Here is a 20,782-nt window from a genome sequence, read left to right on the forward strand (position 1 = left end):
GCAGGTCAGGAAGCAGGAGCTGATGCAGAGGCCACTGAGAGATGTTACTTACTGGCTTGCTTCCCCTGGCTTGCTCAGCTTGCTTTCTTATAGAACCCAAGACTACCAGCCCAGAGATGGTACCACCCACCGTGGGCTCTCTCACATTTGATCACTAATTGAGAAAATGCCTTACAGCTGGATCTCATAGAGGCATTTCCTCAAGGGAGGCTCCTTTCTCTGTAATAACTCCAGCTTCTGTCAAGTTGACACACAAAACCAGCCAGTACAGGGCCCTTGAACCTCTTGAAATGAGAGCAGCATGAACCTCTTCTCTTTATAATTACCCAGCCTCCAGGATTTTCATTGCAGTAGCACAAGATTAATTTATGTAGTTTTTTCTTTTTAAGTTCAATTTTATGTGAATGGGTGTTTTGCCAGCATATATGTCTGTGTACTACATGTGTACCTGGTACCCACAGAAGGCATCAGATCCCCTGGAACTAGAGTTACAGATGGTTGCTGGGAATTGAACTCAGGTCCTCTGAAAGAACAGCCAGTGCTCTTAACCACTGAACCATCTCTCCAGCCCCTCCCGATATTTTAGCGAACTCAGTTCCTGGTCTTCTCTGCATACCTTTATTGGCAGTTACCAGCTTATTTCCTCTCTGCTCTAGTCACCTGCCTTGACAATGTGTGATTACATGTATATGAATGTTTACAGCATTAGACACAGCAGCAGGAAGAAGGAAAGAGCCCAAGTATCAACTGGATGATAAAATGTCTGTTGATACAAGGGAGTATATTATTCACCCATCACCAACAGAAATGTACTCAGGCATGGTCTAGAGAGAGAGAGAATAGAGATCATGCCATGTGTGAGCCAGACACAAAATGTCAGATGTTATGACTGTCCCCTTATGAAATACTCAGAACAGAAAAACCCACTGGAACAGAATGAAGATGGGTGGTGGCCAGGAGCCAGAGGGAGTCGGGCACTGAGAACTGTTTAAGGGCCATGGATTTGATTTTTCCAATGAAAATACTTTGGAACTAGAGGTGATGGCTATATATAAGAGATGTATCCTAAATGCTGAAGCCCTTGCCTTATAATGACAGTGATGTTTCATTCCATGAAAAGAGAAAGCAAACTAAAGATCTTTATAACTTGCAACCATCTGGTAATGGGATTCTATGCTCACGCAAGTCCTATGGGCAATGATGATGCTAATTATCTTTCTGAGCAGCAGTTTCCTCATCTGTAAACTGACCAGACTGAATTACATCCCAAGTCCTTCACCAGAAGGGTCTGAATCAGTCACATGGAGAGCTGCTTCTGATCTCACGGAGCCATCACACCCTCTAGTCACATGCACATGACAGGCTGGAGCCTGTGTTGCCATGTGAAATATACTCATCTCAGATGGACGTTACCCTCTTCTATGACAGCAGGAGAAAAGACCCCATACCTCATGCTTTCACAGTTCCAGGACCACTGTGTGTAACTCAGGACTTGAGTGACATAGACAACACAAGACACGAAGTGTGTTTATTAGGAAGAACACTCCAAACACTCACAAATGATTCTCACAGACACTTAGCCTAGGCTGGAACACAAAAGGATATCACAACAGAGTCCGTTGGGTTTTGCTTGCTTACATCACCAAAGAATTTTCATCGCAGTTAATTTTCAGGCTGTAAAAGCTATATCTATGCCACCAATATGGAATTTAAAAACAAGTTGGATTTCAATGCCAAAAAATGAAAGGACTATCAAACAGGTCTCCAAAGAAGTCTAGGATGCTGTGAGGCAGGCCTGCCCACATACCTCTCTGGGCCCTCAGCACTGATGGTGCTATCTAAAGGCCTCTGCTCATTTCCCGTAAACATACCTCACCATCCCAGGACAACAAACGAATGCTATATAAGAGACAAACAAGACTGGTTACCACAAACAGGAATACAGAAAACACGGGGCCAGATGCGGCGACACAGACAGGTTAGTGATGTTTCAAGAGGGCTCTCCCAGGCACTGAGATGCAGCTTAGAAATATGCTGGAGTAAGCTCTGTCTTCCCATCTGTGGTTACCACCTGGATTAGGCTTCCTGAGTTTGGCCGTTTGTTCCCAGTGATCCAGTCATGGAAGGTTCTAGAATAACAAGAGATATTTTACATTCTTAAAGGATTCTCTAGGCACATGGTAATATTCATACTGGTAGACTCGGGTGTGAAGGGACTGTGATAAAGCCACTAGGCATCAGAGACATATATAAACAGGTCCCCAAAGAGCTCAGTACCAGACTCAGAATTAATGTAATCTTTGCTTTTACTTCTGCCCTTTTCTATATGGTCAAAATGCTTCACAACAGAGTAGTATGATTTTAATTAACAAGACAATTTTAGATGATTAACTTCAAGAGACAGATATATGCACCAGACGGGGTTGGTTTCCAGACTGCTGAGGATTCTGTCATCCCAGGAGGTCAGTCCGACCCTTTAAATAAGAGGACATGCTATCTGCATATAACCCACACATTCTCCCAGATGCTCCGCAATCACCTCCAGACTATGGACAGTAACCCACATGACACACATGCTATGTAATAAAACCGTACTGTCTTTAGGGAATGGCGACGGGGGGGGGGGGGGGGAGTCTCCACCTACTGAGCACTGAGCACGCCCTTCAGCATTTGATGTGAAGTTGGTTGACGTGTCCATGAGAACACACAGAGAAGAAAACCAGCTTATGCTCAGCTCCTTCTCAAGTTTAAAAAGAAACAAACTCATCCTTCAATTTTAGCAAACATGTCTTGGGTGCCCAAAACAAGATGTAAACAGCAGGCTGTTATAGTGGAGTGTGTTGGGACTTAAAACAATTGGCTGTTTGTGGAGGGGGTAACTAAGCATACCTGGACCACAAGGGAGGCTCTGTTTATGATGTTTAAAAAAACAGGGAGAAAAAAGTTCAAAATTTTTCATGAAAAAGCAACGAGCAGATGACAGTTTCTGACAGTGAGGCATTTCCTTTGGAAGGCCATCCACCTGAGGATCCACTGTCGGGATTCCAGGTCTCTTACTGGGACACTGTTGTTCTGGTATGTAACCCTGAGCACTAGATTTGACAGTCAGCTGTCAGGCACTTGGGCGTCTTCTCTGGATACTGTACGAGCCAAGAAAGTGTATGGACTCGAAACCAAAGCACTGATAAAACACTCTGAAATACTGTCACAGATCATGGTCCCATCTCTGGGCCTAGAGTTGAGCTGTGTGTCTCTGGGAGAAACAAGAGTGACATTTAGGGATTTAAGGTTTTCTATTTTCATCACACATGTCTGTCTCGTCTTTGCCTTCCCAGCAGTGTGGAGTAGGTGGGAGCGAAGGCATGCTTACCACATATAGAAGGCATTGTACTCACAAGCATTTCAGACAAAGTTCACGCTAACTTGGCAAGCAAGTTTCAAGTGGGTGAACTGATTGCTAGAGCAAAGGGTGCCTGATTCCCCTGCCTGTGACTGGGTATTCAGGCCCAGGAGCCTCAGTGTTGGGTCCAGAGTCTAGATTCTAGGTTAATATGTCACTCAAGCACTGTGGGAATGCTGGCCTCTAAAGAGAAATAGAAAAGCAACCACAAACCAAAATATGGTGTCTTCTCAGCTTCTCTTTTCAGTCACGTGTTAAAGCATAAAGCATGACTCCCAGCTCATGTGGTTATCAGGCCCACAGTCCTGTAGCCATACTGTCTAAGTAGGAACCTGGGTTTGCTGTTCTTTGAGCAGGTTACTTAGTCTTAAATAAAAAGAATTTTCTATGAACATTATATAAAGTAATAGAAAGTGTGGGCTGAGTGTGTGTGGGAGGGGTCAGTTCAGTCAGTATAGTGCTTGCCACGAAAGCACACGGATCTAATTTAGATCTCCTGAAAGAGCATTGGGGGAAAACGTCAGGCACAGCTGCACACGCCTATCTTCTTAGAGCTGAGGAGGTGGAGACAGAAAGCTCTCCGGTGTTTGTATTCCAGCCAGGATAGCCAACAGTGAGCCTCCAGTTCAGTGAGGGACTCTCAAAAACTGAGGTGGAAGGCTGCAGAGGTGGCTCAGTGGACAGGAGCACACACTGCTCTTGCAGAGGAGCTAAGTTCAGCTCTCAGCATGCACATCAGGCAGCTCATAACTCCCTGTAATGGGAGCTCCAGGGACCGTCTCACTGCTAACACCAGCTCCGGGGACCTCTTCCAACACCTGCGTTCATGGGCACATATCCACAATCAGACACAGGCACATATATTAACTAAAATAAAATACATTTTAAAAAATAGAAAATGGCTGAAGATACCCAATGTCGATCACCTCTGACTCCCAATGCATGCACACATACATACATACATACATACACACACATAAACCCATAATAGGAAAGGTTTAGAATAGTGCTTACTTAATATGTAACTAGCACTATGTGGGTGCTTGTTTCAAACATAAATAGAAGTTCTCTCCACTTAATTTAAATGACTTCTAACAGTAGGTCAGAACTGCAAACATCCAATACAGACATCAAAGCAGCTATGACATTGGCACCATGGAGAAGGCCATCTCCTGTAGGGACTGTGACCTAGCCATCTCATGTCCAGGCAGCACCTGGCTGTGGTAGGAGCCCAGTGAACCCAGACTTATTAAAGCAGGCTTTAAGGAACTGAGATCAAAGGAACACCAGAAAGTAAGACCAGGTCCTTCCCCAGTGAGCTTTCAAACTGTCTCCAGGTTCACTAACAGTTGACTAGGCCTTTGGAAATACATCTGTGGCTCAGCATTGGTTGAGACATATGACTGTGACTTCCTCCTGTCTTCCTACCTCCAGTTGCTCCTGGGTACATTATCAATTCATAAGGAGGAGATGGGGCTGACTGAACACTTGGGTCAGACACACTGCCAAGTGCATAACACACACAATCCTGTTTCCTTCTCATCATCATTACACAGGCGAGCAATCTGTGTGCTAGGACAGTTTACAGGTATGCATGCTTTGGTCAAACAGGGATAAGAAAAGGAGTCAGGATTCATATCAGGGCTATTAACCCCTTCATATAACTGCTCTTCTCCTAGACCAGCTGCCTCAGGCCCTCAGAACCCCAGAACCTCGCCCAGGATCACTGAGAGTCCCCAAAGGGCAGCGAACAGAACCTGGAGGCTGCTTAGTCACTGCCTTTCCTGTGATACTCACTCCACCAGGAACTCTAAGGGTGTCCAGGAGCTGAAGTCTGCCTCAGGCATTGATTTCCTGTTCATCGGAGTATCCAGGGTAACACTGCAATGTAGAGATAAGTGTGTCATTTGTGCATCGCCTTCGTAATAACAGGAGCCTGGTGCTTGACCATGAAAAGACAAACACAGCACTGCCACAGGGAGCCTCTGGCACTGAGAGTGACATTTACATGAAGAGATCAGACAAGATAATCAGAGACCAGCAAGCTGCCCACATTAACAAAAATCACATCTGAGAGGAATCCAATAAGGCTCGTTGTGACTCACACTTGGAGCAGACAGAAACAAAACAGGGAGAGTTACATTTTACCTTTATGCCAAACACAGCCTTATCAAAGGCAAGTGCCTCATTAAGTCCTCGTATACTCTCTGAAATGTGGCAGACTCTTTTCTAAGGATTTATGGGAAGTAATATTCCTCAAAACATCAAAATTGTAAAATGTTATTTTTTTAAGCATATGGCTGTCTTCCAGGAAGTTTATGATATTCAGGAAGAGAATACAGAACTGGCACAAAACATTCAGACATCAGTCAGAACAAACCATAGGGCAGCTCACAAGTGAAGGACTGGAAAGCTAGCCAGTCCCAGAGCTTCCCCAGGAGCCCTTTATAGGACAGAAAGCAAGAGGCAAGCCAGTTGGCACTAGAACTCTTCCACTGAGAAAGCACATGCCATGTCCAAGGCAGCAGCCTCTGCCTGAGACAGCTGACTAGGGATTTGCTTCCAGGTCAGTTAGAAATGTCCCCGTACATTCCCACAATCTCCTACATAATTTCCCCACACTGCTGCCCTGGCTGTACTCGGAAACTGACTTTATAGTAATGTGAAAAGAGAACTATATAAACTAAAATAAAGTGTGTAATGACTTTAAGGGTAAGGGTGAGATTGAAAAGGAAGCACAAAAGATGGAAAAAGAAAGACCCACCCTCAAGACAGTCGAAATTCTGAGATACTGCCAGGGGCTGAATATGCCTCCCAGGCCAGACTCTTAGGTTGAAACCTAGCCCTCGGGGTAATAAGAGTAGGGCCTTTAAGAGATAATTAGGCCAGGGTGTGGCCCCATCGATGGATGGGGTACCTACAGAAGGGCCTGAGAGAGCCCCTTTGATCTCCTACCCTATGACAGCAGAGAAGGTATCATCTAGGAACAGGCTTTCACCAGACATCAACCCACTGGCATCCTCTGCTTGGACTCTCCAGCCTACACAATTGGAGTGAGTACAGTGCTGTGGCTTATAAAGCACCCAGCCTAGGGTACTTTGTACAGTGGCGGGAATATACTCAGATGGGAGCTTAAGGGTCTTTGGTGACACACACTCAAAGCCCTGATAGAAAGAGCCTCTCAAGCCATCAGCACACAGCAGTGGGCAAGGTGTGAGCAATGGGACTCCCACCCCACGAACTCACGGAAGCACAGCAATGGCGGCAGCCCCGGGCGGCATGCCACTGTTCTTCCCTGCAAGGCTCTGGCAGAGCTGATGGACAGCTCCCTTGGCCATGCCATAGCCGATCATCCCTGGGAAAGTGGAGAAAACAGCTGGTTACCTCAGTGTTGGATGCTGTACCTCCTCAATCTCTCTGCTCCCTGAAAACTTTAGCCACAGCTGTGCCCTTTAGCATGGTACCCACACTAGCCCTACCAGAATAACAGCAAACAGAGGAAGGTGACGGGACAGGTAGGCATGGGTGTGACCTCGGGCCAGTTTCCAAAAATGCAGCTTTTTAAAGGGCACAGTGCCACTAGCCATTCCCCTTCTTCAGGTGGCACGGAGGAGTACAAAGGGTCCTAGGCTGAGCACTTCACAAGTGGGGCTCTCAAGTCTGCTTTCCTGATGACTGTAGGTCACGGATTCTCTAGCCTTGGTTGTCTATGTGCACATGAAAGTTGAAACTCACACCTTAACCATCAACAAGTCTGCACTGAAGACCCAAGAAGATATCAGCCAAGAAAAATCCAGGAAGGCCCTGGGGGGAACAAGTGGTTCGAGGGACTGCTGAGCTGTTGTAGAGGGCTCGGCTTTGCACTGGGCAGCTCCACTGAGCTGCCTGCCCAGAAGCATAGAGGAAGGTGTTTTCCCACTCTCCCTCCTATTCATCACTACTCATGGCGTCCTCACTAGCAGTTATTCCCACTGTGGAGCAGGCATCTACTGTCCACAGGGGCATTTCCTTCCTTACCCCACATGCAGAGCAGCAGACTGTGTATTACACAGCTACCTATTATAGCTCAGACCGTGGTATTATGACTCTGGTCTTCATGTTCATCACTGTCATTCTGCCGTCTCTCAAGTCTACTGCTCCAAGGGATTGCTTGCCTCCAGGCACCAAACCCCCATCATATGCCATTGAGCCTCCTCTGACCATGAACCCCCAGACTCAGTGCCAGGCCCAGGAAGAAATGCTAGGCAGCTCTCTGACTTCAAGGGTAAAAACCTAGGGCCCAAGTTGAAGGTGATGGCTAAGGGCCCACACTGATTCCTCAGCACTGTGACTCAAGGAGAATCAACAGCCCTCCCAGCCAACGGCCACCTCTACACAAGTGCAAAGAGTTCTGGAAACCCCAGGCATCAGTTCCCCTAGAGCTGGAGTTACAGGGAGCCGTGAGCTGCCTGGTGTGAGTGTCTGGAACCCAATCAGGTCTCTGCAAGACTTTCCTGTGCTCTTAACCACTGACCCATCTCTCCAGCCTGTCTCTTTTTTGAGACAGGTTCTCATTATGTAGTCCTGGCTAGACAAGAACCAGCTATGGAGAATACACTTGGCCTCAAACTTGCAGCAATCCTACCTCTGTCTATGAATTACTGGTATGAGCCACCATGTCCAACCTCAGAAAGAGGCATTCAAGATATTTTTTAAATTACTTTATTTATTTAGTGTGTGTGTGTGTGTGTGTGTGTGTGTGTGTGTGTGTGAGAGAGAGAGAGAGAGAGAGAGAGAGAGAGAGAGAGAGAGTGTCAGAGAGACAGAGAGAGGGACAGACTATGCACATGTGCACACATCATAGCACACACATGGAAAATTAGAGGACAGCTTGTGGAAGATTTTTTTTCCTTCTACACGACAGTCCTAAGGATCAAATTCAGGTCATCGGGCTTGGTGGCAAATGTCTTTTCCCACAGAGCCCATCTCCCCAGCCCTCAATAAATTTTTATTTATATGAACATGATGGTCATGATGGCACATACCTGCCATCCCAGCCACTGGAGTGTGAGTTCAAGTCCATTCCAACATACACAGGATGAACTCTGCTCCAAAAAATAAAAACTGCTTCTAATGTAAAAGTGTGTGAATGGAAAGAGAGTGAGGCTGGATGTACACAAGAACACATATAGAATGCTTCCGGATGCCTGAAGTCTGTGACTAATGGACCTGGGGAGTGCTGTAGGGATCAGGTGCTTGAGTAGGCACCAGCCTCCTATTAAGTACATGTCTTTCATCATCATGTGAAATTTCCTGTATGTGCTGGTTAAAACAGGCTCATAAAATTACACTAATGAAAACAATACATTGCCTATAAAATACATTCCACTTTCTCCCTAAGATCTACTCGCCCCTTGGTCACAGCAACTCCTCTGTGGAACATTTCCAGGGACAGAACCTTCTCTACTCCCTCTTTTTCCCCTATTTCTCCCCTTGCCTCATCCAGGGTATTTGCCTACAAAGTAATTAAGCAGCACAGGCTCCCTGCTCCCTGCTGCTGTGGCAGACCCTCAACACACTGTCAACAGTCAATCTGTCATCTGCCAGCTCACACCTCACTTCCTAGCCAGGTGGTCTCAGACAGGCCACCTAGAACCGCTAAGGTTTTTCTCAACTGTAATCAAGAGACAGTCATCTTCATATTTTCCAGGTACCTTTCTCTGGTAAGTAAAAAACAAAACCCACATTGCACAGAAGATGCCTAAAATCTTATACTTTAAAAATAAATGTACCAAGGTATAACAAGCACAAAAAGCTGCACGTGCCCAGGGTATCCCATTTGAGCACATCCTGACACAAGTACACAGGCCCTCTTCAGCTTCCTCTCCTCCCACAACTCACGGAGGCTCTGCTAACTGAAGTCAGGGATGCTCTTGTCACAGATGGTCTGCAAGTGTAACAGCTCATGGGGCATTCTAAGTCCAGGGAGGTGGGATTCACAGCCCAATGCAGGAGCCAATCACTGACCAGCTTCAGTAACAACAGATTGCTAACATGGGTCAAGGTCTCAAGAAGTTACTTAGAAGTATTTCACCATCCTCCTTTCTCTGTCTAATCAGAGGGCAGGGAGCCAATGGTTTAAAAATACAACAAACTCAGCAGTGTACAGGGAGATCTCTACCTCTCCACTCCAACACTGTAAAAGCTGGGAAGCTTGGAGAGGAAAGAAATGAGCAACCAGCAACCCAAGACATAATTCAACAGGACAACACAGATACGAGGCCCTTTTTAAAAGTACATACAACTACTATGAACACTTTCTTCCAAATTATAACATGATCATACATTTCCTGAAGAGTGGCTTCTGACCACAGCACAGAATGGTGCAGAGCAGAAGGATCAGTAAGATGAACCATCACGTCAAACTAGCTACACTTATAAACCAAAGGAAATGGGAGCCTGCTTTATCCTTTAGAAAAATTAGTCTTTCAGTCCTGGGGTTTTGTTTCTGAAATGTCAACCTATTACTCATTTCTCTGTTTACTTTCTAGCACCTCTGCCCCATGTCCCCTTTAATAAAAAGCAGCTCTCGAGCAGACAGACACCTAACATTTACACAGCCTTAATTACTCCAACAGCCACGGACCTGTAAGCTCTTGCGCTATGCGAAATGCAATGAGCAGCAAGAAATTACTAATTAGCAAGAGACTCGTGGTTCAGACAGTTACACTTAAAACTGAGAAAGTGCCCCAAGATCTCTACCACTTAGATTTAAAAAGGAATACATTTTAAACCCAAGTAGTACAGATGAAACTTGCTTCCCACCCCTCTGTGTCACCTAATACCTCAGCCTTGGCCCTAAATGAATGTATAAAATGTACTCATCCCGCAAACTTGCCTGTTGTTAATTCCCCTAAATTCAGAGTTACTGTATTTATAGACAAGGTCTTTAAAATGGTAATTAATTAAAGTGAGATCATTAGGGTGCGACCTTCATTTAGAATGACCACAGTGTTTCTACAGGGTAGAACTTAGGACCCAGACACACAGGGCAATGACCATCTAGGATTCAAGAAGGCAGCCATCTACAAGCCAATGAGTAAGGAGTCAGAACCAACCTACCAACACCTCCAAGTCCTCAGAACCAACCTACCAACACCTTGGTCTTGGATATCTCACCTCTAGAAATGTTAGGAAACATGTCTGTTGTTTGATCAAGCCAAGGCATGGCAGCCCCAACAAACAAATACAGGGAGTATGAAATACAAAAGAAAAGGTCTCTGTGGTGGCACATACCAGAAATGATCAGGGGTTTGTTTCAATTTATACTCACTACACATTATTAAATAATCATGGACAATTCACTTAGCTCTCTAGATTTCCTAACCAAGGAACTGAAAAGGTAATAATGATGCCTATACCAGGATTCCGTAAATACATGTGTAAAGTGGAAGTATGTAAAATGATACTTGATACTTGGTGTGAATATAGTAAGCCCTGCCATATGGTAGGCACTATCTATGTGTCAACAACTCTGTGACGATCTTAAGTCAGGTAACATGGTCACTGTTTTACAGTTAAAGAAACTGGAAAAAATTTGACCAGAGAATCGGGGTCAAGAATTCACTTGCCAAGATTATTTCCCTAGAACAAGATTAAGAGTATTCCTCATAAGAAGATTCTGGGATAAGAGGCAGTAAATCCACCCAATGAGAAAGTTCTGGGAGCACAAATGGATTTGTACCTCCTCAACCCAGGAAGTATCCAGCAGCTGCAGCAGGAGAATCATTCACACTGCACACATGGACAAATGAAGGCTTACCAGGAGTCCCATCCAAGGCAGCTTTGGCCCCAGCCAGGGTCAGGAGGCCTCCTTCCTTCAGGTGCTTTGTGGCCAAGTGGCTGGAGATAGTGGATGTCCACATACTCTGCTTCCACATGAGGTCACAGTTTTTAAAGAGTGCTGGGGAACAGGACAAAAAAATGTGAGCCCATCATTTCCAGAGAAGAACCCAGAAGGCCAGCTCAACTCACACTGCCTGCACTACAGGGAGTCCTCCAGACTCTGAAGATCTAATACAAACACAGGGTCTAGTAAAAACAGCACAGGGCTCAGTGGTCAGAGATGCAGACGCAAACACAGGCCATGCCATCTCCCAAGGCTCAGCTTCCTCACCCGCTAACTGCCAAATTTTTAGCCAATAGACTTTAGCGAATAACTCTGCGGTCAACAGACTCCTCAAACTGTCATGACTTCAAAAAGGGTTTTACTTTATAAAGATGCTTAGATTAATAATAAGAACGTCTATCCCTATCCTGGCTTTTACCAATGATAAAAATCCATGAAACAACTACCCTATAGTAGTAAAAACAGTCTTTACAGAGTTACATTTTCATGGATGAAGTTAGTGAGCGCCTGTGAGAGTCTGTCTGTAAAAGGGCACTGAAACAGTGACCACTTCACAGCTGGGTTGGCCTTCTGGCCCTGCTAGAGACTGGGAAGGAACAAGTAGTGACACTGTCACACTGTCAGGCTTCCCCCTACCCTACTTTCATGCTCTCTAGACCGCCCACTTTACATCACAGGATAATGCTGAAAGGAAACACCCACTAGCCTTTGGCTCTGGACTTCCCAGCCTGTAGAACCATGAGCAGTCAGTCTCTACAAATCACCCACTGCTATCGCCACAAATCAAAGAAAGAGATGGCACTGTGGCAAGGATCCCAAGAGACAAACAGAAAAGCAGCTGGCCTGCCGCCTCATCTATACCAGAGCCATGTCAGCTAGACAAAGAGCAGAGCAGAAGCAATAATTAACTCGGAGAAGGACTCACACTTGGATTTGGCATTGCCCCCGGCCCATCCTCCAGCCACACAGAGAATTGCATCCACCTTCTGGTCACCTAGGAGCTTGCCAACCTCAGCAGTGACCTTAAACAAAAGAGGTAAGAAGATGTACACACTGGAAGGTGAGTTTGCTTTATCTTTCCCTTCTTTTTAAGCCAGTTTACAAGCCCATCAAATGGCCTGGAAAATCAGATGGGAGAATTTCCATGCATTTTGGATAGTAAAGCCAACCACCTTTCAATATGGCTTCCATAGAGTAGTGCCTCTACATGAGCATTCTAGAAGGCAGAGACATAAGCACTTCCTGAAGTCAAATAACAAAAGGAGGGAAAGGGATTTTAAGAACATCACCAGGGCCTTATGAAGTTCTGGTTTGTGCCTTTACGGATTTTCTTCAGCAATCACAAACTCATGACCTAGAAGGTTCATTTCATTCACCCTACCCCATCTCAAACAAAAACCACTTTAACAAAGAAATATCACTCACTAAGCAACAAAAGAGGAAAAAAGAAAACAGACAACTTCAAAATGTTAGTACGTGCTGAGTACAGAGTTCATTTCAACGGTCTCTATGTTTGAAATCTCAAAGCCCTGAGAATAAATCCACACACTCTCATTATCATTTATTTAAAGGGCAGTCTGGCAGACAGGCCATGTTGGCTGGCCACTGTGGCTCTTATTTGCTGCAATGTCCGAGGTAATGCCTCTGAGGTGTTCAGAATGCTCCATCTTTTGAAAACTCATACCAAGACCCAACGTCTCTCCAGGGGCATCTCCATGGAACCATTACTTCTTTTCTGAAGACTCAAACTGTTCCTTCAACAGGAATGCTCAGCCAATAAAAACCAAACTTTTCCTCCACACCACACCTAATGCTTTCCTTTTTGACAGACTCTAGAATCATGTGCCTTTTACCTAATCTGGTTAATTATTTGTTGACCTTCCTCCTATGGCCCTGAACAATCCTAGAGGCTCCTCCCTTCTTCCAGAAGTCAAGTCTCTCTGGCCAGAACCTGGAGCCTGACTGCCAGAGGTTGCAACTACTCTCCACATATGGATGGGTCCAGTATCCATGCCATCCTACTCTTCAAGGAAGCACATCAACTATGAACTCTGACTTTTTCACACCTTTCTTCATTCTTACAATAAGGTAAGCAATTCCAAATCCCAGCCTCTTCAATTTTGCTCTCTTCCCAAGAGTCTTCTAGAGATTCAAATCTCTTGTCCCTAGCTGAATTTCTTGACCAGGAGACCAATTTCACACATGCTAGGATTAAATTACCTCTCTGGTACCTCAAAATTCAAAACCAAGTGTCATATAGTTGACAAAGAAATTCAAAATGGAATGGAAGAAAATTGAGATTTGAAAAGCTATAGATTATAATAAGGCATTTTGCCCTACTGATATATTCTATATAGTCAAGTCTTGGGTGGGGAACAACTTTGACATTAAAAACCCTATATGGTGGCTAGCAAGATGGCTCAGCAAATAAAAATGCTTCCCGCATGACCTGTTAGCTGAGTTAGACCCCTGGACCCAGTAGTGGAAGGCAAGAACTGACTCCCAGAAGTTGCCCTCGGGTCTCTACCGCATGTGCACCCACAATAACATTCTCATTCATTCACGCACCTCCCCTTCTCCTCCCTCTGATAATAACAATAACAATAATGATAATAAATAGATAAGCCCACACTGATATCAGAACTTACACTTAAGAACTGAGGAGACTCTGAGAGCAGAACCCTCACCTGGAAGAACTCTGGCTTTCCAAGACCAGGCATTGTTCTTCCCATGAGTTTTACCTTTTATTACTTTATCCACATGGTGTTATGCTGTTTTAAGGCAGCTCACTACGGAAGGACACAACCATAAAGTCCACTGTCCAGGTTCAAACATTAGGTGTGCCACTCTCCTGCCTGTGTGACCTTAGGCAAAGATCTTTCCCACATTTGGGATTTAAAACAGTCAAGGAATATAAAACATCAGCCAGTGCTGAGACTACCAGAGAAAGCACAACAAAGCAGACCCTCTTATAGACTAAGTTTGTGTCATTTATTTACATGTTCCTAGAGTTTTCATCGTTTTTCCTGTTTTACAATTTGCCCATAATTTCATAACTGAAAATAATGCTGTTATGCTTTGAACTAGCTTAACTTCACTTTTCAAAATATATCAGATATACAAAGATATTTAACCACACTATTCTCATTAAATAATAAAAGCAAATTAATTTAAATAAGAAAACCTGAAGCATACAATAAGGAAAAACTAAGTAAGCCACAGCCAACCAACAAAATAAAATATTATACATCAGCAAAGTGTTTACGTGAGTTAAAGTATTTAAACTAAAGGGTAGACTTTAAAAAACCTATCAAATATAAAACATAAGACACGCAAAACCAGTAACACAGGACAGGCATAGTAAAGGCAAGGAAACCTGCCAAAATAAGCCAGTCAGAAATAGATCCTAGAATTTACCTTTTGTTTTTCACGTTTTCTAAGTTTTCCTCTAGAGGATTTTAGAATTGGCAGACAAAGAACACAGCCAGGGGAACTCTCCCTGGGCCTCTCCTGTCACCGTGAGAGATCTTTTAGAATTACCTGGTCGGCCTGCTCCGTGAATGAATCTGTCATCTTAACAACCACGCTGGCACTGGCCTCCTCGTTCTCCACCACATCGATGCTGGCAACCCACTAGAGCAAGAACAACAGCTCTGGTCAAGAGTTGGTGGGTTGTGACTTCTCTAAGGAGCAACCCCCAGAAATGGGAGCAAAGAAAAAGTGAAGAGACTTAAACTGACACACATGGAACCAGAAATGTTTCCAGTTTGCAACATGGGATTCTAAACTATTTGAATATACTTATCTTGGGGATGGGACTGAAGTTTAAACACAAAACTCACGTTTAGTATACTTTGTATACTCAGTCTAAAAGTAATTTTACAAAGCACTTTTAAATTAAATCTTGAACCGGGTTCATGGCATGAAACTTCCCATGTAGGGCATCATATAGCTCTTTAAAAGCTCAGGATTTAGAAGCATTTCAGATCTTTGGATATTTACCATGTAAACAAAACCCACTAGAGAAAGGTAGCAACAACTGACCTCCCAGACATCCTTGAGGGACCACTGACTGCAGTTGGTCCACTGTCTTCCACACTGCACCCCAACTCTGAACACCATCCTTCCCCCTCCCTGCTGGATTCGGAAGGCCAAACCTTCCATGTATCTAAAGACACCTGAGGTCACTCTGTGATCTCTGCCACCAATACGTAAACTTGCTAGCCCAGGAGACAGCTACAAATAATATGGAGTTAGAGGGGCAGGGATGGACCATCCTGAAAATGACAGATGCTGAAATATAAACTATATGTGCCACTCGTTGTTACTCTATTCGTGTTATAAAACCATTTCAAAATGTAAAACCCTTCACAATTCGAACTCTTGGGTTCGTAGAGATGACAGTTGTCTGGCTGTCCTATGGAAGACCCCTGCCCTTCAGCAAAGGCAGATGAATGAGCCTTCAGTGCTGATATCCAACTCAGGTATTAATGCTGGCTCTGCCATAAAGAGGCGATCTTCTCCACCATAGAAAGCGGGTGACTGATTAAAAGGGTCAGTAAAAACAAAGTGACATGGAGGATGGTCACCCCTCCGTCGAGAAGTTTTACTTCAGAAACCTCCAGGTCCTTCAGACTGAAGACCCAGATGTCAGTATCTACCTTTAGGAGCAATTACAGCCTCACTCAGCCCTCATTACTAGTATACCACAAACCATGGGGAATAATAAAGTCGACTCCACCCAGCCTTCCCTAAGGTGACAGGAAGGAGAGGGAACAGAATCCCAGGAAAATCAGCATATCCAACTCAATACAGAGGCCAAGGAGGAACCATGTTTACTGGCTGGCTGCCTGGCTCATGCTCAGCTGCTTCCTTATGCAGCCAAAGCTCAACCTTCCCAGACATAGTGCCACCTATAATGGGCTAAGTCCTCCCGTGTCAACCATCCATCAGGACAAGTTCTCAGACATGGGCACAGACAAATCGACCCGTGCAATTGATCAAATGATGGTCTTTCTGGGTGACTTTAGATTGTCAATGTGACAATAAAAGGCAACCAGCACAAGAGATCAATGAAGTTAGAGTCAAGGAGAGCTGATATGTAGGTGTACAGGGCCCAGTGGAGGCAGACACACCTCACATCTTCAGAGCTGCCTTTGTCTCCACTCGTCGAAGACTGTGGAAAATATCCCAGTCTTCTAGGGCTCTAGATAGGTAGTGGTATTATTCTTGTACCACGCTTAAGCCAAAATAAAATCTTGTGCCCCTCTCTGTTGTCTAAAATCTCAGGAAGGTGCTCCAAACTCCAGGGCTTACCCTAGAAGTGATTCTAGATTCCTGCTGAGCCGAGCCATTCTGATCCCTGCTAAAAGGCTGGGGCCAATATCAGTTCTGTACTCACTTGCCACCGTCTGGGAGTGGACATCTGACTAGACAAAGTAGTTGAAATATCCTTTACTAAGCAAAGATGTCAGCAGCTGCGGGGCTGAGCCTTCGACTACCAGTTCCAACAGGGCTAATAATATTGCCTGCAACACAGGCTGCAGTATCGGTAACACTTAAACGGCGTGTACCTATTATCTCATTTATTCATCACGATTGGCCCAAGAATAAGCAGGAACGTTACTGTCATTTATTTTGCAAGGGAACTGAGGCTAGCGGGCACCAAGGAATCAATTCAAGGTCACTAGGCTAGTAACTTAGGGCAGCCCAATTCCAGAGTCTCATTCTGCCTTTCCCCTCCCAGTTTGCTCACACCGCTCCTCTTCCCTCCCAAGTCACGCTGAACCTTCTGGGCCTGGAGGAGGCCTAGGGAGCACCTCCACCTCACGCTCTTTGCAGGGCAAAGGCCAGGCACCTGTGGCCCAGAGCAGACCGGTGCGTGCGCGTGCAGCCTAGTCACCGGTGCACATGGCTGGCAGTCCCCGATCTCCCCGCTACTCCTAGAGTCTGCCGCTTGCAGCGGCCGTCTCGCAGTGTTACCCAGTTGCGGGCCCGGAAGGCCTGTACGCAGCGCGAGCCCAGAGCGCCCCTGCCGCCGTACACCAGCACCCGGCGCGCCTCGCCTGAAGCCGCCATCCTGCTCCTGACAGACTCCCGCGGTATTGAACGCCAAGCCCAAACGCTCTCCCTTGCTCGCCGAGACCCGGTGAGGAACTCAAGATTTCCCAGAACACCCGCCCCTGCCTGTGCCCCGCCCCCAAAAAACTCCGCCCCGAGGTGGAGATAGAGACATCGCCGAGCCACGCCTTCTGTTTCGACCAATAGAAGCGCGAAAACCGGAGCGCGTGATCTCAACTGTGCCCCGCCTACCCTCCCCGCCTTAAGGCTAAGAGACCGTAAACCACGCCTTCCTCAGTGAACCTGTAGAAACTAAGCCGCTGAGAGACACGCTCTCTACTACGCCCCGCCCATCTGTCCCGCCTTCACCGCTCTGAAGCCAATAGGAGTGTAGCAACCTAGGCGCGTGCTCTAAACTGTGCCCTGTCTATCCGCCCCACCTCCTCTCGTAGCCCAGTAGGCGTGCAGCACGCTCTCCGCGTCTCTGTGAACCCTTCTTAGGGTGCGGACAGCTGCAGAGTTCCGCCCTCAGGCAGCGAGCTTTCTGGAGCGCCACGACCTAGCCAGAAGCAAGGGTTTATTAGAGCAGACGCTGCTGGGCTCAAGTTAGAGAAAGTAATTACAGATACAAACAGACCAAAAATTTTAACTCCCAAATAAGAGATGAAGTTTGCCCGGCCCCATTGTCTAACAGCTGCGTGGCCTAAGCAACTTCTTCAGTTGTTTTGTGTTGTTCCTCAGTTTCCTCGCAAATAAAATGTGAATAATAGGCTGTGCCTAGAGTTGGAAAAAAGAGCGTAAAAGGTACATCGAGTAGTGCGTAGCTATCAGTAGTAGTCTTGTCAATACTGGTTATTAAAATTAACGGAGCATTTTGGAAGTCCATTGCATTTGTTCAAAAGGAAGACTACTGTCTAAAAGGGAATACATTTAAAAGTGAAAATCTGCCAAAACAGTGATACAAAATTTGTAGTGCTCTGTTGTTTAAACCTTTCCATTTCTGGGATTAATGCCTTTAAAACAAAGAATATGATGAGGAGTTACTACTATATTTAAAATAGTATTAGTATTTAGCAAAATAGTCTTTGGTCTGGTAGGGGCACAAATTTAATGATGTTAAGTTTTCTGCCTGTCCTAAACTGTGTGCCTATGGGTCCCTGGCTGCATGGGATTCCAAGTAAGGGATATTCTAGATAAGTTAAGGCCCACCAAATGCCAGCCATCCCCAGCAGATCCTGGTGTTACCATTTGTAAATTAATTACTTCTGCTCATGAGCAAGGTATTTAACAACTGCATTGCTGACGTTTAGCATCAGATAATTTGGACTAAGACTGCCTGTATGTTTATAGTATTCACGGCATCCCTGGACTGGAACCCTAGAAGCCAGTAGCAAGCCCCTGCCCTCTGTCATAGAGATCAAAAATATCTCTACCAGGCCTGGTAGTACAAGCCTGGAATCCCAGCTACTCCTGAGGCTGAGGCAAGAGCTGAAGCTGAAGCTGAAGGCCTGGACAACAGGCTGAATTCAAGGCCAGATTAGGTAACTTAGCGAGACCCTGTTTCAAAATAAAAAGAGTGGTGGGCATGTAACCCAGTGGTGGTGTGTTTGCCTAACATGCTTGAGGACTTAAATTCAATCCCTGAAGCCAGGAGGAAGGGGAAGGAAAGGAAAAAATACACTTTAAACATTTCCAAAGATGCTTTGATGGGTAAAAATCACCTTTGACTAAGAACCAACATCTGTCGCTGTTGTATGTAACCTTCAGAGAGAGAGAGAGAGAGAGAGAGATGCTATATTGAACTTCTCTGTGCACTTCCAGCCCACATGGTGCCTTGTACACAACTGACACAGTTTTGACCTGGAACAGATTAAGAGCTGCAGACCTATGTCAGTAGACAGCAGGATGTGGCTGGCAGAATATTCCACTGTCAGGAGCTGTCTGATCCAAGGTAGAATTGTTGAGAAGTCTGAGGGCAAGAGAAAGGCACTTTTATCTAGTGCCCTCCTCAGGCCAGGCACTGTTTCACACAATCTGTGTGTGCAAGTTCACTTTCCTGTACACAACAATCCTATGGCTGGCTGTGAAAACAGTGCATGAGAGTTCTCAGACACCTGCCTAAAGAGAGCAACACTGAACCTGGTCTTCGATCATTGAGTGGTTCCTCTTGACCACCACTTTAGTCAGCATGGCATGAGCTTGCTGGGATACACTCAGGTGTATCCCATAGAATTTTTCTGAAAACCTCAAGACATCAAAATCTGATATAAGATCATCATTTAATACAGGACTGTAAAATTTTTAAAAATACAGAACTATGACTCCAAGGCATTAAGTACATCCTATCCTCCAAAAACATTCTGAGTGTTAAAATAAGAATGTCAGCTAACATTATTTGCCATGCCTTAATATGCCAAGCGGTCTTCGAGGGCTCTTGTATGTATTGTCTCATTTATTGTCAGATAGACATTTTCTATTTCCAGGCCACTGTGGTAAAGGTAAGCTGCTGTATTTCGAAGACCTACATTCCAGCCCAGTGTCCACATTGCTTTGCCCATGAGAAAAATAATGGCCCAGCCCACAGGGCTGCTGGAGCATCAGTGATGCTAAATCATACGCTAAAGCTCTGTGTACCAGAGAGCCCCCAACAAGCTTCAGAAATACTGTTCTTTGTTTCCCTTACGGAGAGGCCACGGTAGCGAGTACCCTCACAAGTGGGAACTATGTCGTTTCTATAACATGCTCACATGTCTCCATGAGAGAATCTCAAGGTTCCCACTGACCAACAATGAAACTTGAGACGCCCTCCCACCCCCCAGATCTTTGACAACACTGGAGAGCTTATTGCGCTGCCTTTACCCAGTTTTGCTCCCCAAGATTTTCACAGAGTGGCTATTGCCAGTCTCACAGGACCCTATACTCAGTAAAACAGTGAAGGTCACAATTCTAAAAGCCACAGTATAAAATGGAGAATAGAAATTATTCATTCCCGGGGTCTACAGATTACAGAGACTGAAAAGCTCGCTGGAAATAAGAGATACAGAGGAAGTGGTGAGGGAATAAGAGTGGGAAAGAGGTGAAGAATATGATCAAAGTAACAGTATATATATGCATGTATAAAGTCACCAATGAGATAGATAGATAGATAGATAGATGCACATACATACATACATACACACATACAATAGATAGATATAAACAAAGAGATATAGATAGATAGATGATAGATAGATAGATAGATAGATAGATAAACAAAGAGATATAGATAGATAGATGATAGATAGATAGATAGATAGATACGTACACAGAGACAGATGATAGAGATACATAATACATGCATACATACATACACAGAGATAGATGATAAATAGATGGATAAATAGACACATAGATAGATAGATAGATAGATAGATAGATAGATAGATAGATAGATA

The 20,782-nt window shown here is 45.0% G+C and overlaps 1 protein-coding gene and 1 long non-coding RNA gene across 2 annotated transcripts; one reads left to right on the plus strand and one right to left on the minus strand.

Annotated features, from left to right (window-relative positions):
* Nucleotides 1-1,502: 1,502 nt before the first annotated feature.
* Nucleotides 1,503-17,480, minus strand: Qdpr (quinoid dihydropteridine reductase). Its single transcript, XM_028765303.1, has 7 exons — nucleotides 17,271-17,480; nucleotides 14,829-14,921; nucleotides 12,214-12,310; nucleotides 11,202-11,342; nucleotides 6,647-6,755; nucleotides 5,198-5,281; nucleotides 1,503-2,129 (listed from the first exon to the last, which is right to left on the minus strand). The coding sequence occupies exons 1-7, from the start codon at nucleotides 17,364-17,366 to the stop codon at nucleotides 2,024-2,026; spliced, it is 726 nt and encodes a 241-aa protein (XP_028621136.1). The 5' UTR covers nucleotides 17,367-17,480; the 3' UTR covers nucleotides 1,503-2,023.
* On the plus strand, nucleotides 12,833-15,605 carry LOC114619473. Its single transcript, XR_003711156.1, has 2 exons — nucleotides 12,833-13,376; nucleotides 14,730-15,605. It is a non-coding gene; the product is annotated as an uncharacterized LOC114619473 (long non-coding RNA).
* Nucleotides 17,481-20,782: the final 3,302 nt, after the last annotated feature.

The sequence above is a fragment of the Grammomys surdaster genome, unplaced genomic scaffold (assembly GCF_004785775.1).
Source record: "Grammomys surdaster isolate TR1022 unplaced genomic scaffold, NIH_TR_1.0 150, whole genome shotgun sequence".
NCBI lineage: Eukaryota > Metazoa > Chordata > Mammalia > Rodentia > Muridae > Grammomys > Grammomys surdaster.